Source organism: Lepidochelys kempii, chromosome 1 (assembly GCF_965140265.1).
Source record: "Lepidochelys kempii isolate rLepKem1 chromosome 1, rLepKem1.hap2, whole genome shotgun sequence".
NCBI lineage: Eukaryota > Metazoa > Chordata > Testudines > Cheloniidae > Lepidochelys > Lepidochelys kempii.
The window spans coordinates 38,614,288-38,639,337 of record NC_133256.1 but is presented as its reverse complement, the minus strand read 5'-3'; the positions used below and the strand labels follow the sequence as shown (position 1 = coordinate 38,639,337).

The 25,050-nt window shown below is 37.0% G+C and overlaps 1 protein-coding gene across 9 annotated transcripts in view; it reads left to right on the top strand.

Annotated features, from left to right (window-relative positions):
* Positions 1-25,050, top strand: part of PSPC1 (paraspeckle component 1) — a 109,393-nt gene that overhangs the window by 27,731 nt on the left and 56,612 nt on the right. For 3 of the 9 annotated variants that reach the window (XR_012158309.1, XR_012158308.1, XM_073339445.1), the window contains exons 7-8: positions 15,501-15,558; positions 18,955-19,124. The exons of 2 other annotated variants lie outside the window; for them this stretch is intronic. Coding sequence is in view for 4 of the 7 variants with exons in the window: in XM_073339445.1 (XP_073195546.1) it covers positions 15,501-15,558; positions 18,955-19,124 (228 nt within the window). In the remaining 3 variants the exon portion in view is untranslated. Of the gene's footprint in view, positions 1-1,281; positions 5,972-15,500; positions 15,559-18,954; positions 19,125-23,203; positions 23,689-25,050 lie in introns of those variants that run through there. 4 more of the 9 variants (XM_073339429.1, XR_012158310.1, XM_073339465.1 and 1 more) reach the window with 4 other exon arrangements.

Sequence of the window (25,050 nt, the reverse complement as noted above, 5' to 3'; positions counted from 1 at the left end):
CATAGAAGTAAGGATGGCATGGTATGGTATTGCCACCCTTACTTCTCTGTTGCTACCTGCAGAGCTGGGCCTTCAGTCAGCGGCTGCCACTCTCCGGCCACCCAACTTTGAAGGCAGCATCGCAGAAGTAAGAGTTGTTTCAGAGTAACAGCCGTGTTAGTCTGTATTCGCAAAAAGAAAAGGAGGACTTGTGGCACCTTAGAGACTTGCCACCCTTACTTCTGCACTGCTGCTGGCGGGGCACTTCTTTCAGAGCTGGGCGGCTGGACAACAGTTGCCACTCTCCAGCCACTGAGCTCTGAAGGCAGTGCACAAATAATGGTGGCAGTACTGCAACCCCCCTAAAATAGCCTTGCGAGACACCCCCCCTGCCTCCCCCAACTCCCTTTTGGGCAGGACCCCCAATTTGAGATATGCTGGTCTCCCCCTGGGAAATCTGAATAGTATAGGATAAAAGCACACAAAAGACCAGATTTCAAGGTCCGTGATGCACTTTACATGGCTGTGAATTTGGTAGGGCCTTATTTATATGCAAGTTATCAGTTCAGTATATAAAGATTTATGCTGAAAGTATCCTTATAAGAACTTCAGTGTGATTATGAGAGTTGCGATGTTTCCACCTCTGTTTGAAAATTTGGCTTTTGCCTATATTGTGGTATACAATAAATAATTTGGTTGTGGTGATGCATGTCCAAAATGTTTGGCACTACCCAAGTTGATTGTATGATAAAACATATTAGAAATATATAACTAATTGCCAGTATATACTGTGAAACAGTACATGTTCCATTGTAAGAAAAACATTTAAACTGGAAAAATAGTTAAGCTTTCTGCTGAAAAGAAGTATTGTGTTTGCCAGGCTTTGAAATTGGCTCTGCTCCTCTTCCTCTCTTTCAAAATTTTGTAAAGATAAGGCAGTGGGGTTATATTTCACGTTTCATCAAAAAATAGTACCAGAATTTCATTTTGTGTGTCTGTTGCACTTCAACTATGAGAAGTGATTTTTTTTTTAATTTTTTGGGTGTTCTCCCTGGAACCAATTGGGTATACTTTTAATTCGATTTTTCTATCTTGTCATGGCATCTCATATCTTAAATTTAATCTTCAGAATATAGACAGTTCTTTTCAAGTATCTAAAGCCCCCTCTATCTGGGTCCAAAGACTTAATTAGCTCCTCTGTCATATGCATTGTTAATGTATATAATGTATTAAACATTGCATTGTTTTAAAATTTCGTAACTTTAAAGTTAAGATTTTTTTGCTGTATTTCTACATGTACAGGTGGTACAGTTAATCCAGCTTTCTCTCTTACTGGGTAAGACAGCTCTTCATCTCTGCAGCCTCCACAGGTGGGGATTTGTGGAGTATGGAATTAATTGAAAAGTTTGTAACTGAGGTTCTCTGAAGGTAATCTATTCTCCATATTGCAACACATCCTCCAGTTTTCCTTGAGATTCAACTACTATGATGTCAAACTACTACTGTTAGTTAAATCAAATATAAAATAAATGACTGGAGGATAAGTTATTGCATAAAATCCTTTAATATCCATTCCTGGACATTTGAACATCAGGACACACCATGAGCTTGGATAAAGTGGATATTGCTTTTAAATAACTATTTTTACAGGTAAGCACTATTTTATTTCTCAAAATAGTTGATTTTTGTCACTAGTACATTGTAAGCAATAAGTGTGTATGAAACTCTGGTCACAAATTGGTATGATGTTTATCCTGTGTTTAAATAGCAACAAATATGGTAAGATGGATTATTATTGAATTTGTTTTTTTTTTGGTAAGTTTACATTTTTGGAGTAATTGAAATGGTAGTGAGGAACATGAAGCTAGATTTTTTTCATGCCTGCTGCTTCCTTAGTTCTTAAGCTGTGCTTTACAGCTCCTGGGAACTAAGAATAAAAATGTAGGAACTGTTTGATTCTCATTTGCTTTTAAAAAATGTGTTTTTTAAAGTGACTTGCAAACACTTTTTTTAAAAAAAGAATTGAGCTTATGCCCTCTTAGTTTTGATATATAAAGAAGGCCTGAAAGACTTAGTTGTTTAAGACGAAAAACATAAAAAGATTTACATCAGGAATGTAAAATCTAAACTTCTCTTGTTTTGATGGATAGATCCAATAGATCAGCAAGAGCTCTAAGAGATGTTTAGTGTGAGCTCTTTATATTTTAATTGAAGTTCTGAGGGTGTTGAATCAAGACTTTCGTTATTGAAAGGTTAGCTGTTAAAGTTGGATTGATAACAAACACAGTACTAAAATTCTCTGGGCTCTTGTGGTGGTGTAATTTCATTAGCATTCCAGTCAACATAGTCTTCGAGATAGATCCTGAATTTCTAAGTAAAAAGCAGGTTTTTTAAATAAACCCTTTCAGTCCTAGTTTATACACAATTAAGAAGCAAAAAAGGGCACAAGTCCAGTTTTTTCCTTTGCGAGGTTATCTTGAAGTAGTTCCCAGAAGCAAAGGAGAGCTAGGCAGCACAAGCTGCTTTGTGAGCTTGGGATGCGGTATCCTCTGTGGGAGAAGGAGCCTATTTCGAATGGTGCTTTGAATAATGGGGAAAAAAGGCAGGGGGAGAGAATAGAAATGCCTGTGTGATATTAACTTCTGTTTTTTAAGAGAGAGTACCCATCTGCGTACCCTCTAATTTTTTCCATCCATGTGTGGAATGAATTTTGTTATGTGCACCATATCAAGGTAATGTGTGTCACCAGTAGAAACCAGAAAACTAGATATGATATATATATTTTTAAAAAGTTAACATAGGGGTAATTATTCCAGCAAGGCCAGGTTAGGCATTTTAGAACTCACTACTCAAATAATTAAATTTAAGCATAAGAGAGAAATAAAAATTATGAAATGCATAGACCAGTCAAAAAACTAAAATCACACACTTTGAAAGAAGTACAGTATCAAGAAGTAAAAACAACAGTACAAGTATGTGTTGGGAGGTGAGCGTGAAAGACAGAGTGCGTGTGTTTGACAGACACACAGCGTGTGTGTGTGTGTGACAGACAGATGCTCGTTGCTCCTTTAAGTTTTCTGACTCTACTTTAAGTACGCTGCCCTTTTAAGTGGATCAGCAAGTTAAGACACAGCAGCAGCTGCCAGCAAGCTCCTTCTCTCCCCTCCCCTGCACTCTGTGGAGATGGGATACAGGGGCAGGGAGAGAGGAGGAGACCCTGACATCAGCACCTTTGTTTGAAAAAGGAGTGTAAATAACCAGTTATCTGTACAAAGAACACAAGTTGTCTTCTCTATAAGTTGGTATATATACACCCACAGTTATACATTGTGTGTGTGTGCGCGCGTGTGTGTGAATCAGTATGTATACTTAAATATTTCCCTAGATAATGGGAAAACATAGGGTCTGCTTTAAAAAAAGAAAAAAACCCCAAACCAAAAACCCTTCAGCTCCATAAAATCATTTTGTTCCATTTAGTGAGCACCAGATCTATGAAGTCCTGCACAATGGACATTAAAAAATCTTTGGGGCTGGGGGATTTTCTTAACAGATTAGATTCTAGTGGCTGAGTCTAGAAGAGGGGGACAGTAGGGCTAGAGCAGGGAGCTGAAAATTGGGGAAACTGGGATTCTACTCCTCTCTAAGGTGCCACAAGTATTCCTTTTCTTTTTACTCCTGAGTAGACTGTGATGGTGAGCAGTTCATATAGCGGGAGATTCTTCCACCCATATTTATGGACAGTATAACCTTGTTTTGTGAGAACTCAGTCAATTGAAAACAACTTGAGTAAAAATGGCAGAATCTGTCTTTTAATGTGTCTGTTCCTAATCTTCTCCATCTGTAAATACCCACCTTTTGTATAGCACTTTGATATCCTATGAAGGAACAGCAAATGTTTATTATTATAATGTAAAAAGACCAGGTATAAAAATTTACTCCAGAAAACTTCTAAATCTTAAGGCTAATCCTAAATATACTTTTCACAAATGCAGGAAAGTATAAACAATTACAGAAAAAAGGCTGAAATGTCAATCGACAAAGAATATATAAAAATTTCCAAATTTGGAATGAAGTTTTGTAATAGATCAACAGATTTTAAACCTTTCCTAGTTTTAGGCTACAAGTTTTGGGTTTGAATCAACAAAGTTCTAAGCATCATCAGAATAAGAATATAAGGAAATTCTTGCCATCCATTATCACTTGCATTTTTGGTTTGGGATATGGCATTGTCCAAATGAAAGATTTTTGTTTGACTATATGAAATTTTGTCTCAAATTTTCTGTAAAGCGTCACAGGAATCAAATTTAGTTTCTAGAGCCAGGATGGTATTGCACAGTCTGTCAAAGGAGACTCCAGGTTAAGAATTCAAAAAGACCTTGGGCAAGAATGTAGAGTGAAGTTTGCCTGGTCTTCTGCGGTGGGGCTGGATGAGAGTTGTCTCTGAATAGGCAAGAGGCACTTAAGCAATAGTCTGACTGAATTTCTCCAGTGCTCCTACAGTAGACTTTTTCTTGGGTGCCTCTTCTGCACAATCATACAAAACAGTATGTTGTTTAAGAGTCAAGTTTATTTCAAAGTGATCAGAGGAAAAAGTCTCCTTGTGAAGACAGTAACTTAGTTCTGCTTAATTGTACACTAAATTGCCATTGTACACTAAAATACATTAAGTGGGGTATAAACTGTAGTAAGACTGAGCTTTTGTTCAGAAGAGTTGCATTTTGTTGTCAAAAGTTTTTATATTTGACTGTTTTAAATTTGAGGGGAATTTTTGCCGGATCAATGAGAAACCTCCTTGCATAGTCAGGGGAGAGACTTATACCCCAGTATGTTGTCCTGGAAAATATTTCTGGCTCAGACTGCCAGTGCTGTCATTGGGCTCCTCCACCCTTCACTTGCCCAAGCAGGCACGATGATGGCCAGTCATTGTCCGCAATTTTCCTGCTCTGAGTTCAGTCTTACGCTTCTCCAGTCAGATTCCTGCCTTACTTAGAACAACATACAGGAAAGTGACCTCTCTGGCTGCTTCTGACTCGAACTCAGCAAGAAGTATTTTTCCCATCCTGTGATATGAGTTTTTGAACATTTTTCCCATCCCTTATCACATCAAAAAATCAAAATCTCAATTTTTTGTGAATCAAAAGTCAGTTTTTTACGCTTTCATTTTTTACTGTAAATTAACTTAAATATTGAAAGTTATATGCTCTGAAAAAGTTTCATTTAGAAGATATCAAAATGGGACATTTTGACAATTTTGAAACTTTACAAAAGTTTTTAAACTGGAAATTTGTCAAAACCAACCTTTTTGGTTTTGGCAAATCAGCATTTTCTGAGGAATAACATTTTGTTGAAATATTCCGGACCAGCTCGACTTCCCATGTGACCAGCATTTGTCTTTTGACCACAGAAGGCTAGAAGAGAAAAAGAAGAACCTTCTCCTGAATGCTACTTACTTTTCTGCAAGAGTCTAAAGTGTTTTCTGTGGTCTCCTGCTCAGTGACTGAAGCAATTTCTGGAGCTATGACTAGGGGGGGGGAAAACCCCTAAAACAAGCACTTGGTTTGCCTAAAGGGTAGAAAAGCTCTGCTTAATGCAGCAGTGGAGAGAGGCAGGTTCTGGAATAGTAAAAGAGAGAACTCCTCTGCTGTCCCCCTACAAAAAGAAATTCACAACAAACTGTGAAATACTTTGTATCCTTCCTGGCTACTGATCTTTAGTAGGAGGCATTAACTTCTTCCAGGTATTGCTTAAAGTCTGAGAGGGGCTTGTTGGGCTACTCTGTCATTTTAGCCCTGTTTAGGTCGTATGTAAACCCTTTACTTAGTGAAAGGTTTCAGAGTAGCAGCTGTGTTAGTCTGTATCTGCAAAAAAACAGGAGTACTTGTGGTACTTTAGAGACTAACAAATTTATTAGAGCATACAACCCACTTCATCGGATGCACAGAATGGAACATATAGTAAGAAATTTTATATATATATATATACAAACACATACAGAGAAGATGGAAGTTGCCATACAAACTGCAAGAGGCTAATTAATTAAGATGAGCTATTATCAGCAGGTGAAAAACACTTTTGTAGTAATAATCAAGATGGCCCATTTAGACAGTTTACAAAAAGGTGTGAGGATGTACATTGGCCAAACCAGACAGTCTCTGCGTAAAAGAATAAATGGACACAAATCTGACATCAGGAATCATAACATTCAAAAACCGGTAGAACACTTCAGCCTCTCTGGCCACTCAGTAAAAGATTTAAGGGTGGCAATTTTGCAACAGAAAAGCTTCAAAAACAGATTCCAATGAGAAACTGCTGAGCTTGAATTAATATGCAAACTAGATACCATTAACTTGGGTTTGAATAGAGACTGGAAGTGGCGGGGTCGTTACACATATTAAATCTGTTTCCCCATGTTAAGTATCCTCATACGTTCTTGTGAACTGTCTAAATAGGCCATCTTGATTATCACTACAGAAGTGTTTTTCTTCTGCTGATAATAGCTCATCTTAATTAATTAGCCTCTTACAGTTTGTATGGCAACTTCCACCTTCTCTGTATGGGCATATATATATATCTTCTTACTATACGTTCCATTCTGTGCATCCGATGAAGTGGGCTGTAGCCCACGAAAGCTTATGCTCTAATAAATTTGTTAGTCTCTGTGGTAGGATGGTGCCCGACTCCCATGCCAGATTGGGCTATGACAGGCCAGAGTGGCTGTGCAAGGCGGCAGCCAATCAGGGGGGGCCTGTTAGAGAGCCAATCAGGGCCAGTATTACAGCCAGCCAATCAGGGCTAGGCTAGGCCCTATATAAAGGCTGCCCAGGAAGAGAGCAGGTAGTCTCTCTCAGGCCTTCAGAAGGTGAAGGTCTGTCTTCTGCGTGAGGAGACTAGCACCAGGGACAGCACAGCACCAGGGACAGCACAGGGCAGGTGGAGGGAGCAGAAGGGAACTCCTGCTGGGCTGTGGGCCCTGAGAAAAAGGGCCTAGCCGGTGCAAAGGGGCCAAAGGGGAAATGGCCCAGGGAGAGAGATGGACAAAGGGAGAGGAGGAGGGCAGGCAGGAAGGCTGCTGCCAAAGCGTCCCTGGGTCGGGACCCAGAGTAGAGGGCAGGCCTGGGTCCCCCATCTTCCTCCTTGCACGTCCACCTGGCCGTTTGGAGTGGCCATCACGGAGTGCATCAGATCTCTGCCAAAAGGGGGTTAGACTTTGGGGTGTAGTTGGCCATTGTGACTGGGATGAAGAGAAGGACTGCTGATAACACCAAACCCCCGGAAGGGGGTGAGACCGGAGCAGTGGGCACTGCCGGAGGGCATTGTCCTGAAGAGGACGCCGCAAGCTGGGAGCAACGTGGGTTGATCAGCCAATCTAGGCCGAGAGACGGACAGGACACTACCGGCAGAGGGCGCTTCGCATTAACTGAGCTAATTCCCAGAGTGAACAGGAGGTGCTGCGGTGGTGAGTCCCAGTCCCATCGGTCTCTAAGGTGCCACAGGTACTCCTGTTCTTTTTTCTTAGTGAAAGGATCTCCCAAATTTCTGGTAGTGAGCTTCTCAAGTTTTGCTAAATCTGCTCAGGCACTGTGTATCCTTCTAAAGAATTATGGAAATAATCGGATCTGCTTCCTTAAAGTAGATTCTGCATTTCTTGCTCATGAAGAAGAGCTCTGTGTAAGCCCAAAAGCTTGTGTCTGACCGAAAGAAGTTTGTCCAAAAGAAGATACTACCTCACCCACCTTGTCTATAAACTCAGACATCCGTGTGTACTCTAACATCAGCTGAAAGGCTATTCAGGGTAGGAATAAGGAGTCTCCTAGATAGCTGCACACAAACCTTGCACCTTGGCTAAAAAATTAAAACTATCCAGGAGGCCCTTTCACAGTTAGGAGCCTGACACATATTATCCAGAACTCCCTCAGGATTTTCACTAACATCCTCAGCTCACTGAGCATGATAGATTTGGATAGATACTGTGCTCTGAATGCGCAGGCGACTCCAGATAGAGTAATTGACCACGGAGTGATTACAGCTGGGCTTCTGTGAGAAGCTTTTTTTTTTTGTAGAATAGGCAAAGAGGCTACAGATTCCTCTTTCTATTCATTCCCCTCCCTTTTCCTCAGGATTTTTCTAGTTCAGCCTTGTCTCTTGTTCTCCTTTGATGTTTTCTAGTGCTGTTAATCGCAGTTAATGCATATTGTGATTCTTTTTTTTAATTCTCACGATTAATTGCGACTTTTTTTAAAAAATAATTTGACAGCCCTAATGTTTTCTTATAACATCTTTCTGATCAGAAACCAATTCCTGTGCTGTTGTGGACCAAGTCATAAAAAGACAAATTATATTTCCCACTTTTATTGCTCGTTGTGATTCTAGACGCTCCCGTTCTTCCTTGCTTCAGTAAGAGAATTGCCCTCTCTCTTACCAAGGTGTAGCAGGCCAGCAGACTTTTTTCCAGATGGATGGCATCAAAGTGTAGAAGCAGGAGAGGGGGAACCCTGTGAGCAGGAAAATCTTGGATGGTGATTGCTTGTTACCCTGCTTGGCAAAACAAATGAGAGGAAAGAGCCCAGCGTCTGTGTTGTCTTGAATGATCCACAGAAAGCATATTACCTGGAAAATGGGAATATTTTCTTTCCTTGCCAAGGCACAAAAACAGGTATGTTCTAATAAAGAACTTGAACTGCCTTTATACTTGCTGGATCAGGTTTTATAAAAAACCTGTGAAATCTCACAAGGCATATAATGAGATTCAGCCTTTTAAGAAATTGATAGCAATGAAAAACACTGCTCACATCAGCAATTATATCTCTTATACTAGTCAATAAACTTACATTATTTGCTTATTCAAAATTTGCAACCATCCAATCAAATCTGCTCTCAAATAAGTGAAAGGTTACACTGACAGGCTGTCCAGTGACCCAAATAATCACATTAGCTGAGTTTTTTTTATCATAGAATCATAGGCTTTAAGGTCAGAAGGGACCATTATGATAGTCTAGTCTGACCTCCTGCACAACACAGGCCATAGAATCTCACCCACCCACTCCTGTAGTGTTGGCATGTAAAGCCTGGTATACATTAAGGACAGTTTGCTAAAATTTCTCATTGGGGCTAGAACTGTTCAGTAGCAGAGGTGTTAGCAAGGATGGGAGCCTTTCTGTTGAGCTGCTGCTGCTCTCCTGTAGATGAGTTGTTGGCTACTGTTCATTAGATCTGCTCTCTCCATGGTTAGATTACAGCATGTTTGGCTCATATGCACTAGGGCTGTTAATGTGCTAACATTAGTGGAACTGAACCAGACTTGGCAATAGTGATAATTTTTTGCAAAAATTTCCTAGTGTAGTCAAGACTTAAGGGATCAAAATTAGAGGAAGTTAACACTTTTCAATGTTGGGTATGAAAGGGCACCCAAGATAAAACATTGCATCTGTTTTTCATGGTCAGGGCAGGCGTTCCACACAGGAGTTTAAAGGAAAACGTATATTTCTGTGGATGCACAAAGTCAGCAAGAAGACCCTAAACCAGTGGTTTTCATCCTTTTTTCATTTGCAGACCCCTAAAAATATTTCAAATGGAAGTGTGGATCCCTTTGGAAATCCTAGCCCTTGTCTGCTGCCCCCAGTGGTCTGCGAAACACAGGTTAAAACCACTGCCCTAAACCTAGTGTTAATGGAATTAGTATGCTAGCTGATTTCTTGTTTCACCTGATGCTCCGTTAATTCTTTTAGATATAATTATTAAGCTTGCACTTTACCAAATGGTACTGTTGTTTCCTGGGAGCTGAGCCAATGCAATAATATTTTAAATGCTTTCTAGAATTTATTCCCATATTTTAGGAAAGGGTAGTGAGCCATGCTGTAGAGCAGTAAATCAATGTGTTTTGAAAAAGCGGGTAACATCTTCAACTAAAGTAGCCCAAATAATTTTTTTATTATAGAATAAAAAGTGGAAATTTGTGAGCAAAGCCTTCAGAGTTTTGGAAAACAATTTGCACTTTCTGTTGGTTTCAGTATATTCAAAATATTTAAATGTTTTTACAAGATGAAGTTAGTTTTACTTTAATATCCCCACACACACACACACATCTAAAGGCATTTAACAACCTATAGTTTTTAAAATGAGAATTGGTGGATTTTTTTTAAAAAGCTGTGGATTTTTAAAGATGGATTTCTTTCCATCTGAAAGTAGATATTCGTCTTACCAAACCCATAAGATAATATATTGAATTTCATTAATTTGTATATTCCCGTTCAGTCTTTAATGGCCTGCCAATGGGTGAGACACTAGGATACATTTATGAAGGGGTTTATTAATAAAATAGTACATTACTAATGAAACCCTATCTAGCTTTTGGGTTGGTCGTGTGCATAGTATTTTTAGCATTAGTTAACATTTAAATTATTACGCATATTTTTACTGTGTATTTTTATACAGCTTGACTTGCATGGTGTTAGACTTAAATATCAATGTGTATTTTCAATCACATTGTAACTTTTTTTAGCAAATTTTCTCTTGGGAAGTGTTAAAATATGGTGTACTCTTTCTGTTCAAGGAAATATCCTTATGTGATTTTAACTTCTGTTTGTAAGACTGGCTGAAGACTGAACACTAAATACTGTAGGCAGCGTTAACTGGTCTTACATGCTCTTCGATTCTATCTCAGCTAGGATCTAGACTGGGGAGTAAGGGAAGGTTCCACAAAAGTGGGTGACATCCCCCACGTACGTACCTCCCAAAATAAAACATACAGGACAAGGGAGTTTAGCATGGAGGTTTCCTTGAAAGTGATAACTTGTGGGGAATGATGAGTTCCTCTGTAAAAGTGCAGGCCTAAATAACATGTACTGTTTTTTCTGCTATTCCTGCCCACCTGATTTTAAGGAAGTTGTTACATTTCAATTTTCTCGCTCCCTCTGTGTGTGTGTATATATATGTGTGTGTATTACACTTAGGACAGATTATTAATGTATCTTTTTTCCCTAAAAGATCAGATTTTTTGGCCAGCTATCTTTACCCTTATTACTAACATTAGTAATATTTTTCCCAACATGAAGATTTCATGAGATGTCTGTTTGTGAATATTTTATATAAAGTAAATGTTGTTTGTTATAGGTTTCATTGATTTGATTCTTACAGTATCCGCATTTGCAGTAGTTTGTAAGTTGGTTGAATTTAATACTTAAAGGCAGGCTTGGCAGAATTAGTTTTTTATAATTTCAACAGATATCAGTGTTTATTTGTGGGGGGGAAATTAGACTTTGATTTAAATTTTCATAATTGTGGGAAATTCTGGGGGGATGTCAGACAGTAGTTCTTAATGACAGCAGATATTAAGATTCAAAAAGTTAAAACACAAATTGTATATTTTGACATGTGATGTTGACAAAGTATAAAGATCCTTATTCGAACTCTGGTAAGTTCTTAAACAAAATTTTTCTTTCTTTTATTAATCTGAAAATTTTAATTAACATTGGTGGAAATATTTTTCATCTGTTTTCGTGTGTAGTGAAATTGATGTTTACCAATATTTGCTGATAAAAATCTAATCCTTTCAAGTCTACTTCATCTGTTTGGTCTTAAAAGCTGACCTAATCGAAAATTTGGTGTAATACAACAGTTCATATTTGCTGTTCTATTTCCAAAAATCTGGGTTGGGAGGGAAGGGAATGGCTCCTTTTTAGGAGCAGTAACCCCAAAATAGAATTTCATGTGCTGCCCAAGGTGGTCTCTGGAATGGAGTTAATATTGCCACTCTACGTTGAAGTTTTGAATGAAATGGACTGCAAGCTTCTGAGCTGGTCATTTTTCTACTAAACAATACATGCTAGTGCACAAAGGATTATGTTCAGTCTTATAATGGAATATTGACTATTTTTTCCAGAGTGTTTCTTTTAAACTTCATGGGAGATACTGAAGTGCTAAAGATTTGTACTTATCTGACATTGTAGTCAAAGTCCCCTCTGTTGTGGAACAAATCCTCTTTTCTATTTAACACATTGAATATCCTTACAGTGAGAAAAACATGATGTCACCGGAGTTTTGTTTTGCTTGAAAAATTAAAATGGTCTGATAACTGCATCCATATTTTAAAAAAATAACTTGATTTTAATGGATAACATTTAAAGTGACTTCACAGGAAGTGTTCTGGGACCAAAATTGCAGTGTTTCTTTTTGAATTCCCTTCTTTTCATTTTGCTACTCTTGTGATCATTAATCTCAGCTGGGAAGGTGAGTGGTCTTAGATTGGTCAAGATTTGCATTCACTGCCACTGGGTGCTGTTGAGAATTACATGGTTTGCCTTCTGATATAAACCCAATATAAATATTACATTGCTGGTATTCTTGCTTTCTGCCATTGTTGTTCCACAGAATAGTCCATTTCAAATATATTTCTATTTACAGCTTTATTATGATGAATAATGTAGCATATGTAGACTTGAATTTTTTTGGTTCCTTAGGCTACTGAAATTGGAAGGCAAACTTCCTAGGAAAAAATGTGGTGATTACCTTGCTTTGGCTGTACTTTAACTCTTGCATTCTGATGCTTTTTTAATACTAAAGGGGAGATGACATTTAATGATGATGGAGATGCTTTCATCCCTCATCTCAACAAACTTTTCCCCATACCTCTTAATTTCATGAAGTTTTATAGCAATTGACTTCAAAAATTCTTTTAATATTTTTATATTTTAAAAAAGCTGTGTATATCTTTAAAGATTCTTAGTGTATTTATGTAGCCCAGTGGTACTGATATTCCTGTTTTTAAAGGTCTTTTGTGTGTGTGTGTGTAAAAATTAATACAGAGGAATGGCAAGCTGCAAGTAGATTTTAAATTGTATATTAGGGTACATGTTTGGTACATGCTCCGGGAATTTCTTTTGTATAAAATCCTAAAAAAGGGGGAGAATGCATAAAATTAAAATTCTATGAAGATACAAAAATGCAGGGAATACAATGTAACTTCTACAGTGTTGAAATAAGAAAGTCTAAAACCTACAAGAAAAACTCTGTTTTGGGTTCATGTGACTCTTACAGCTGCCCAGGACTATAACCATAATTGCCAACATACCAAGAAGTTTTCTAGGGACAAATTTTTCAGATAAATCGGGGCCACTGGAGGTTTTTAGTTGCATTCCAGCACGTTTTAAATTTATTTTCTTAGAAGTGTGTGAGAGGCAGGAAAGAATAACCTAACATTTGCAGTTAAATCACTCTAGACCCTTGGTTTATTTGAAGAGTTGTCCTTTGAAAATTGTGTTGCTCCCTTCTGTCCCCATTATTCATTCTCTGCACTCCATATGACTCCTACTATGCTCTTCATGGTCCAGCCTTCTCTTCCCATGGCTTCTTAATTGTCTTCCATGGCTCCCAGAGTCCCATAGGATTGCAAACTCTGTCCCCTCCCAATCTCTTGGTTGCTACCTCAGTTTCTCAGCCCTCTTTTCCGATCTTCTCCCCAACAACTCCTATCCCATACAGGCTCCTGTGTTGGCAGTTTAGATGTTCCTGCCCACCTTTCCTTCTCAGTATCAGCTGGCTCCACTTTAAACCCCTGCTGTGCACAGCTGACAGGTGTCTGCAGGGGCTAGAACTGGTTCTGCTGGCAAAAGGACAAGCATCCAGAGAGAGAGAAAAGGGCCCAGTGATCTGGAAAGGAGCAATTTAGTCCTGCTTTTGTACTGTCCTAAGGTATTCTGGGACACCATTTATGTGGGATAGATTTTTTGACACTCATGGCCAAATCCAGACTACTGTGCTGTAATTCAGTAAGTGGTCTTATTCTGAATAAATGATTTTTAAGGATAATATGGCTGTTAATAATTATATCAGTCAAGCCACAGACTAACCCTTAATATTTAGTGATTTTTTGTGAAGCTAAATGCCTCCTTTTGTCACATTGATGTGTTTTTTGTGTCCTTGTGTTTTATTTGTACCTCACAAAACAAGTGAAGAAGAGAATGTCCCAGCTCTGAAGAGTATAAAAACTAAAATTTAACAAGACACTAAAAGTTTGTTACAACCAGACACAACTGGGGAAGATGAGAGAATAGATTTGTTACAATGATAACAAACAAATGGACATCAAACAATCTGCAGTCAAATTTTGTGGTCCTTTGGTCTGCAACCTGAAACATTACCTCTCTCCTTTAAAAGTCAGCAGCAAAACTACAATGAAAGTAAAGTTGAATAAAACCCAGTAGATACTGTTGAGTACTCTCACTAACCAGTTTTTTTTGGGGGAAAGGGGAGTTAGTTTAAAAAACAAACAAAAACCCCACCCTAAACCATCACCTTAAGTGAAATCCTTTAGCATTAACTGCTTTACTGAAGACATGCAGTATTACGTAGCAAGCCACGTAGTGCTGGTGTGATTGACTGAGGACGAAAAGATTTTTTAAAAGCCTAAATTAAAACATAATGTACATGCTAAATGCTTCCTGTCTCCAACCCCCCCCAAAAACAAACAAACAAAAAAACAAAAACAAACAAACAAACAAAAAACCCCTACCCCTCAAAACCAAACACCAAAAACTGGTTGCTTTTGGATATTCACTGGTTTTGATGTAGTTTGTACATTTGATGTAGTTTGTAGTTTGGTGTTCAGTACCATTGCAGCTTGCTTTAACTAAACATTTGGGTCTACATTTGGCTCTGGCACAGCACCTTTCATCAGACTTGCTATGTGCAATGGAGTCTGAGATGCTGTAAATTCTAGTCTTGCGTGCTGTGGGAATTGGTAGTGCCTCATACTAGATTGTGTAGTAATTCACCTAGATGTTGCTGACTTCCAAGTCTGTCTTTAAGGGCAAAATAAAATGGGTTGGGACTGGTAATGAAATGTGGCCCATTTCATCTCTAGGTCACCTGCTTCAGTCTAAGCCAGCACTTGAGTCAGCTGTAACTGAAAGTCATTTTCTGCTTGGTGTTTTGTGGCCCTTATGTATTGGTGGTCTATGCCTAGTTCCTAACTGGTTACAAAACCAAAAAATATCAATACGATTGGCACAAATTGACATCTCTGCTCCTTGTGGTGATCTTTTCACTTCAGTAGTGAGGCAAATTAACAGAGCAGTGTGGTACTGCTTCTGTGGATAAGTGGTTGACAAGTGTTTCAGGATATGAATTGGCACCTTGTAGGAACATTAATTTTGCCTCCCTCCCCACCCCCACCCCCTGCAATAGTGCAGACTATTTTGAGAGAATACTCTAAAGCCGTGGTCTAAAAACAGAATTACTGTAGCATCGTTAGACCTTTGCTTCTGTTTAATGAAACTTCTCTGTAAGATTTGTATTAGGTTTAAGGGAACTTTTAATAAGACTTACGTACTTTTGTCTTGTTTGTTTATTACCAAATAATCCCAATTCATATCAATTGAAGAATATATTTAATTGTATTTCCTGTATTTTTTGTAAATATGATGAAAGAAATTAAAACATAAAAGAAAATTGTGCTTTTTTTGTAGTAGATGGGAATGTTAAAATAATCATGATAGGTTGACCATGAAAACTATGTTTACTTTCAGAGAGAACAGGAAATGAGAATGGGTGATATGGGTCCTCGTGGAGCAATAAACATGGGAGGTAGGGATCTGAAGCAAATAGGCTTCTATAATATAAGACTACAATTCTTTGGGACTGTACATGTTACTCATTGGTATTATACATTAGTGACAAGAGCTAGTGGTAAGGAAAAAACATTTTAATGATGGGTAATGTAAAATCTCATCCATTTTGTCTCTGAATAACTGATTCTTGCAGTAAGTATCTATTTACTGAACTTGCATTTTATTTTAGTCTGTGTGTGGGAGAAAAATTTGGATATTTACAAAGTAGGAAAACAGGCGAAGGTAGTGAAGATGATATCCTGAAAAATGTTGTTTGATGGAAAACATGAAACAGTTTCTGCTGTTTATAAGTAGTCTTGGGGGGGGGGGGGGGGGACATTTTGCATCTGAATACAAAAGTTAAATATAATGTATATTTAAACAGATTTAGCATAGTTCTGTTCATGGCTTTATTAAATCACTTCTTACTGCTGTGTTACTTAACAAGAAATTAAATACTTTGTGGGGGCTAAACTTTAATAATTTTATCCCAAGTAATAGCTGGAAATTGTCTTGCAATTTTATTGTTGAACTCAGTGATATTGTTGCTGTTACAAACCTGCTTTTATTAACTGAATGTTCAGGCTAAAAATATAAAACTATTTTGTATATATAGCTTGAGTAATCACCACTTCTATTTCATACTGAATCAGTCAATGTGAAAAAAGTGTTCAGTTAGACTAAGCAGAATATCTGCTTTTAAACTACACTAAAATTCAAGTAGTCTGTCTCGTGAAGAATCAATTCTATTAAAATAGATTACTCATGAATATGTATTTTCACTGAGCTTCATAATCTTTGATTAAAAAATCTTGAAATAAACTTGAATAGTATTTGTTAAGAAATAAAATTGGCATACCTTTTAAACTTTAAATTATGTATGAACCATACATCATTCATCTTATGGCTTTTAATACTTTTTGACACTTGGTAAAGAAATATTATTTTCGTTTTCAAAATAAGCTGTATTTTACATCTTCTCTGTTGTGCCTTTTAAAATATAACAGGCTTCGAAAATTAAATTTGACAAGTATACTCTAAACTTGAATCACAGGTTTACATTAATATCCAATGATACTTGATATGATCTAATCCAAGTTCTAAATATATTGGTGCCTATTGTCACATACACCAATAGAAAAAAAGATTTACAACTTTAACATAACCTCATTTGCCTTTAAAAATGTATCATCCAAGAAATAAATAAGGAATTCAAGGAAGTTCAGAAAAAAAATGAGCTAGAAATGTAACATATCTAAAAGACCATTTGCCTTGGATCTAATGCTCAAATCATTGAATATATTACATTTAAAAAGGGATTCTGCTTATGTTCGTTAAACTGAATATTCTTCGGTTTCTTAAATAAGAGCCAGAACTTCCCAGGGTGTAGCTCATACACTCTCACAGGTGTGTGCCCATGTAGAAAAAGCATAGTCTGTTTTCTTAGTAGCATTGCAATAGTGATGCTCTGTGCTAGTTGTATATGCACCTATTGAGTCACCTGTGATTCCAGCACTGAGCACTGCCATCATTATAGGCAGTGTGCTGCTACTGTCTGAAGATGCATGTGTGCGCCTGTTATGACTCTAGCAGTAGTATTAGCTCCTCTCCCTTTTCTTTTTCTATCTGCTCCTCTGGAATGACAAGAGTTAGCAGAGGATCCATGGTATGCTCACAAGGATGGATACTCAGAGCAGACTGTTCTTGTGGACTGAGATTTCTGCTCCTCTACATCCCATGAACTAATCTTGCTCATGGTTGAGTGAGAAGCTCCTTACCCTCCTGTTATTCTCCACCCTCTAGAGCAGCATCTCTCTGTAGTGGGTCAGGGAGACATCTGCTGAAGTTCACGTGGAGGAACAACCCTTCAGAACTGTGATGAGTTCAAACTTTTCTTTAATTAAAGACTAGTACCTCTCCTCCAAATCTTCTAACAGAAAGTCCTGTAGCACTTATCACTAGTACCACAGATCCTTTGCAAAACCTTTTCCTCCAGCGGAACTAATATAAGAGGGTCAGGGTGAGTCTGATTTTAGCACTCCTCTAGTATCAGAATCGTGCACATACATCTTTGGGGGCAATGATTTGCTAGTTGATCACTGTGATAACGAGCAGTCAGTGCTAATAACACAGAGGAAGTGTCATGTACGTATGTATAGTAGTAGCAATATGATAATAGTCCTGAATGACCTATTTACAGTTAATGCATTTATTATAATTTCTTCCTAACGTGAAAGGTAGTAATCTAATGGAGAATGGGAAGGACTTTACTAGGTATTTCAGTCCATCCAACATGTTTGATCCTTGGATGGAATTCACATACTACAGTGACTGACATGGTGTAAAACCTTGGAATTTGGCACATTTTTTTCTGTTTTGTTTATTGTCAAAGAAAATGGATGCATATAGTTGGCTGAACAGGATGGATTGTCCATCTGAACAAATACTGTTCCATTCCCGTTCTATTTGGATTTTTTTTACATTACATCTCATATGTCTAATTTACATACCAAGTTTTTTCTTCCTTATAATGCAACCTTGCAAATGTATACAATTAGTCTTACTGTATGTGCTGATTAGTTTAGTTGTTACTGACGAATCATATATGGTAGCTGAATTTTTATTGTAGATAAACTTTCTGTCCACCTCAGATTGCTGTTTCTTTTGTTTTTGCTTCTACTGTCTTACCTCTTTCTGTTCCAACAATGGATCAAAAGTTTTAATGGGTTAGTGTTAAATGTTTCATTTGTTTTGTTGTATCTTCTTAATTTCAGAATCTATTGATGTTTGTAATATTAGCCATAAATCTCTTTACAATCCTGTTCTTAACTTTCCATTATCCAACACTTCTGTAAAAGAGCATGTTTTTAAAAGAATTGGAAAACCTAGGTTTCAGTATTGCAATTGATTTGTAATATGGAATGAAGTAGAGTGTTCTCTTTTCTGATATAAGGTGCTTGAAACCTAAATGGCCAAGTTGTGTAAAAGTTGGCCAGTTGCAAATTGACTAATTTTTCTCATCTATTGTAATTGTGTATATTACTCACAAACTATAAATACGTTTAGTAAACTTTTGTTCAAAACCAGTAGAAGTACATTTATTTGCATACCTTGAGCTTCTCAGATTTAAGGAAGAAAATGTTTTTGTTCGGAAAGCAAGTTGTAGAATAAAAATCGTTTGAGCAATAACTTAAAAATGAAGATCAATATAAAAGTAGATTGAGATAAATGTACAGTCTCAAAGAATAAAAGCAACTTTTATATTTCAAGTAATGGAAGTCTTGTATAGTTCGTTTCTTAAATATTATAAATTGTTTGTTGCTTCTTGTAAAATTCAGATAGGACAGCTCTAAGTATAGATTGTTTTGCATAGATGCGTTTAGCCCAGCACCTGCTGGTAACCAAGGTCCTCCTCCAATGATGGGTATGAATATGAACAACAGAGGAACTTTACCTGGCCCTGCACTGGGTCCTGGTCCTTCCATGGGACCAGAAGGAGCTGCAAATATGGGAACACCAATGATGCCAGATAATGGAGCAGTGGTAATGTATCATTATAAAACTTAATTACTTTGAACAGTTGTCATGTCTCATGGCACATCTTTTGCACCAAAGTTAACTTCACACTAAAGTGAGTTTATAGTATCTCACATTTTTAATCTAGTGACAATACTTACCTGAAAACATTTTTAGGAAGTTTAAACAAAAACGTTCTGAGTCTGTTAAAGGCAACTGATAGGTAAATCTTTTATATGCTTAAATTAAATATTTTTGCACAAGAAGAACCTTTTTCACTTTAAAATCTGTTGAGGATATAAACTAGGAATATTGAAAATCCAGAATTAATCCCCATATCCCCCCCCCCCCCCCCCCGGCACAGAGATGATTATCTTCAAATGGAAATGTAGCTATTAGTGGACCAGTCTTCTAAGAAGTTGTCTGGTCCTTACTTTGAATGAACCTTAGACTAAAATTGTCACTTGTAGTAGAACTGTGAATGTAAAATCTATCATGTAAAAATACATTTAATCTAGCAAAATATTAATTTTGTGAAGTGTATTCTTCATGTGTTAAATATACTTAAATCATTATTTTATGTTACGTTTTCTCTATTCTGTTATTAAACTAAAATTATTTATTAATTTTACTCTGTTATGAGGTTGAATTTTTTAAATAACACCAAATACAATTGTGATTAAAGGTGTACATAGTGTGAAGATATCTTTGGGTAAAAATCTTTTAAAAATTATTTTAGTATATAAGCACATTATTACAAGGGCACTGGCTCAAGCACGTGAAAGAGTTAAGAGTTATGGCAGTGATTTCATATCATTATAGAATAGCTACACCAGCAAAAATTATGTGGGATAATTGATGTACCAGGCTAGGAAAAGTCCTATTGTCCAGAATATCAGGGTGACCAAAAACCTGGTCTGGACAGTTGGAATTTACTTACTGAACAACAGAAGAACTCCTGGCCTGCACTTAAAAGGAATGGTTATCTTGGCTCTGCCCATTAACTGATGCACCCTCTTTTCCTATCTAATATCTTTTGGAGAGAAACAGCCATCTGTTTTTAATAACTTTTTAATATTACATATTTTCTGTGTTTCTGGATGTTTTCATGTCTGAGGGGATGTTCTGATGGCAATATATGAAGAGTAGAACAGGCAGCTTATAGTATTCCATGATCGCTTTGCTGGAGCACTGAAACATGTAGCTGATTTTTTTTTTTTCCCCTCTATCAGTTTCCTCAAAGGAAAATTAACTTGAGGAAACAATATACACTGTCTCAACAGCTGATTTGGAGAGGTAGATGCTGACAGGAATGCATGCTCCTTCAATACCAGACTCACATTTTTGATTTTTCTAGTGAGAATGGAGAACCTCTTTCACCTTCTGGACTTTTACTATCAGTGCTCACAGGAGCCAGCTTGTTCCCTCAGTAGTGAATATGAGAGCGGCCATACTGGGTCAGACCAAAGGTCCATCTAGCCCAGTATCCTGTCTTCCAACAGTAGCCAATGCCTGGTGCTCCAAAGGGAATAAACAGAAGAAGTGATCCATACCCTGTTGCTCATTCCCCGTTTCTGGCAAACAGAGGTTAGGGACACCATCCCTGCCCATCTGGGCTAATAGCCATTGATTGACCTATCCTTTATGAACGTATCTTTTTCTTTTTTTTTGAACCCTGTTATACCTTCACAACATCCTCTGGCAAAGATACTGTCTCCTGGAAATGGCTCACTTCCTTCTCTATGGGACAGATCAGCCTAAAAGCTAGTGAAGAGAGTAGATGCTCTCATCAAGGTAACAGACTGTTGCTGGTAACTACTGCACTGATTAAATGGGCCTTTCATGCATTTGCCAAAGTTTTGGCTTCATTGTGCTCACTGAAGTGAGCTTCTCCAAACTGGTTTCTTAAAGAGGGAGTGCAAAGGAGAAAAAAAGTATATTAACTATTGCAGTGATCCAGCAAAACTGTTGAACACTGAAAAAGTCCTTATTCTGCTTGCTCAGCTTACCTCTGGAACACACCCTTAGGGTTGCATAAGATCAGAAACTGAAGGCAGGTGTGGAAAAAGACAAGATTTTATTTTAAGTGTATTTAAAAATAACCCCCTGACTCTCCTCCCATGGTAATTTCAAATATTGACACTTCAAAACTGCTGGATATGATGACACGTCAGTTTGATTAGCCTAAAGTTGAAAATTAAAACTGCTGACATTTAGAAGGAAATGGAAGGTTAAAGAGCAGAATAAGTGGATGATATGCTCATCTGGCCCTCTAATTTTAATAATTCCTTTTTTGGCTTTGCTCAGACATTTATTTTTGTGTTATGTGGTGAAAGGAATGTAGCTGGCTAATCCTTGTGTTCTTCTCAAAGGACTGTAATATAGAGTATTTGTCATTTGGTGGGTACAAGAAAACAGAGAATGGGGGATGGAGGGAGGGGAATCCAGTTTTCATTTTCAACTTCAGATGGACATGCACCTAGAATTTTTTTTAAGTGCAGGTGATATCAGCATCTTGTTATTGATGTAGACATACAACCATAATTTCATTTAAAATAAAACACCTCACTTTGGCTTCCATAAATGTTGGACAGCCATATTTTCTTCATGCACAACCAAATTTGAGATCCAGGTTGTCATTGAAGAAATCACTTTAAAATGTCCTAGCTTGGCTCAGACCTTTACCATAGATACTTAATAGTCATAGTTCATTTTTCAGTCTAGAAGTAGAAACTCTAATTAAAATACCCATCATTAGCTTATGACTATCTGAAAATTAGACCAGCAGTCAGACCTTTACCATAGATACTTAATAGTCATAGTTCATTTTTCAGTCTAGAGGTAGAAACTCTAATTAAAATACCAATCATTAGCTTATGACTATCTGAAAATTAGACCAGCAGTAAGAGTTATATTATTAGGAGTATGGGAACCTTGCATTTAGACAAGCCATTCTTTCATGTCTGGGTATATTCAGTGTTGGCAGATTTGAGTTGATTAGAAACAAGATTTTATTGAAAGTACTTCCTTATATTTTAAAATTAAATACCTGTGTAAATAATTATCTCCCAAAAATTACCTAGAAGGGGGAAAAAAGGAGCACTGCAGCATTAAGAATTAGGGGCTAGATTTTCAGAAGTGGTTAGCACCCACAATCTGGCCACTTCATTTAGGTGTCTAAAGGGGCTGAGCTCTTTTGGAAAGTCTGACCCAATATGTAACAGTACATATTATATCCATATTGTATTTAGATAAAACTTTTTAAATGTTAGTGACTAGAGCCCTTATCTTGCAAATGCTTGTTTGTTTAAATTAGAGTACTTAGATGTGTAAGTATTTGCGTAATTGGGGCCTAAGAGAAGACTTTTAAAGGAGGATTATGGTACCCACATCTGTATTAGTTTATATTTAACTTTTAATATGGTTCAGGGAGCGAAATAAAATATGTGGCCTAGAACACGAATCTGATTTATATCTTACATCTGTATTTCAAGTTGGGCTACATTTAAATCTGTCTGAAGAAACGTAGATGTATAATATTCTCTGATGGGAGAAACTTTATTCCTTGAGTCAATAAACTTTGGAAACATTGAAGCTACAACTCACAATCTCATTTTTTTTCTACTTTGACAATGCTTCAGTTTCTGAACAAGCTAGTGAATACAGGAGCATTGAAATATGGGAAGAGTCGCATAAAATGTTTGCTCCCTGTCTTCTAATAGGATAAAAAAAATTTTTACGTTTACATGGAGAATAAGTACGGCTTTGTGGAGAGGCAAGCTTTAGAGTGTAAATTTTAAATTATATGCTCTATAAAAGTGGTTGCTGATACAGTCTGAGTGGGATGCAGCTCTTTAGTATTTATTTCATGTACCTTTGTTTTAATTTTACAAAGTTGGAGCATAGCATTTAATAAGCTTTTATTTTCAGCTCCTTTTTGAATAATAACTAATTTAATTGCTCCTTTCTTCCTTCTATGTATGATCCTGATTCTGCTGGACTATCTGCCGAACTTCATGACAACACCACTTGGGGTTTTGCCATTTTTGTTATAATTTACATTTGGCGCATTCCAAATGGACTTAATATTCATTGTATGTTGTTAGCATAATGAGAGATTCCCACAAGGAGGCCCATCACAGATGGGTTCACCTCTGGTTAGTAGAACAGGCTCCGAAACCCCTCAGCCGCCAATGAGTGGTGTAGGTGCCGTGAGTGGTGGACCTGGTGGCTTTGGTAGAGGAAATCCAGGGGGCAACTTTGAAGGACCTAACAAACGTCGCAGATATTAAAACTTTCTTTCATTCCTTACTGTTTAGAAAATTCAGTACAAATATCCGGTGGTATGCCTTTATAATTTTTAGCTGTTATCTGGAAAGCAGTTTTATTGTTAATGTAGTCTTTAAAACAATTTATTTTGTAATTCCTAAACTTTTTTGTATTCCATCTTAGGCTATGTAGTGTAGAGCAGAAATGATGTGCATCATTATGTAAGTCAGCTGTGTTTGTGACTTCTGCAAAGTATCAATGTGTGACCATGCTGTAAAACTTGTGCAGTTATTTGATCACAATAAAATATAAAACAAATTACTTTAAAGGATTTTGGAAATGTTATTACAAATACTAATTCATTTTAAGTTTAATTGTAAACAGCTTCATTTTCATTCATCTTATTACTTAGGAATTTGCACCTTAAGTGTGAAGAAAATTCCATACTTAACTGCAATTGTGTGGAAATAGAACTGTGAGTTTCAGTACGTGTCAGGAATACTTGTTATAACAAGTGATTGAAGCTAATGCAACTTTTGAATGGTATCCCATTATATATAAACCCTTAATGATCTGTACAAAATACTGTTAACCTGTTTCTCACCTTCCTGTACAAACTTAATCACAATAGGATTGTCAACAAAATATGTTCTGTGTTGAATTTTTCAAATAAATATTTTGAACCTTGGAAAATAACTTCTTACAGAAAGTAAATCTTCACCTGTGCTTATTCATTCATAAAACGCAACAAATGGTATTAAGGATATTTTACACAAAATAAGGTTTTATAAAAATTAAGTTGTCATTTCTGTGCATTTGTGAAATATGGTGAGCATTAGTGAATAGTATTAAAGTATCCTGTTATAACAAATAATGGTGCATTATTTACACCTAGTTTATTTAAGGCCTTTTATCAAGTTACACACTGGGCAGATTTGTGTCTCCTTCTAGCAGCTGGTCCATATAGCAAATATTCATTTACCAATGGCTTGTAAAAAGACACTAACTATATCAGTGACTTTCCCATGTTTATTTCAGAGAGGGAAATCATCTTTGTTTTTCCATTTATTATTGCAATTACTGGCATTTGCCTCCGGTGTAGAATCAAGTATTTTTTATTTAGAAATAACTAAATATTAATACCAGTTATTCTAGATTTTGAAATGAACAATTACAATTTGATCATTTAATTAAATGTATTCTGGATAAAAATGATTTATTGAAGTGTAAGACTTAAAACCCCACTTCCAGCACAAGTACCCAAGAGCAAGTAATGAGACAGAATTATTGGGAAAGTCTGTTATGATAAACAACTTGTTTTTGTGGAAATCCACTTCTGTAAATGATGGAAGAGATGGAATGACCTATTAGATTATCTAATCCTCTGTAAAGGCAAGTGGGTCTAAATCTTGACTGCCTTGCACTTTTTTGTCACTTTCGTCTGTGCAAAAATGGTATAAAATGCTACCATTTTGATTTGGGATGATTTGCACCCATTTTGCACAGGTAGAACTGACTACATGGGGATTTATGTACACAAGTTGCACTGGTTTAAAGGTATGATGTTACACAGATTAAGTTAAACACTTCTAATTGAACATATCTTTTAGATAAATAAGTGCAAATTCTGTGTGTAGACCAGGCCAAGGACACAAGGCAGCTGATAATTGGGCCCAAAGGCTGT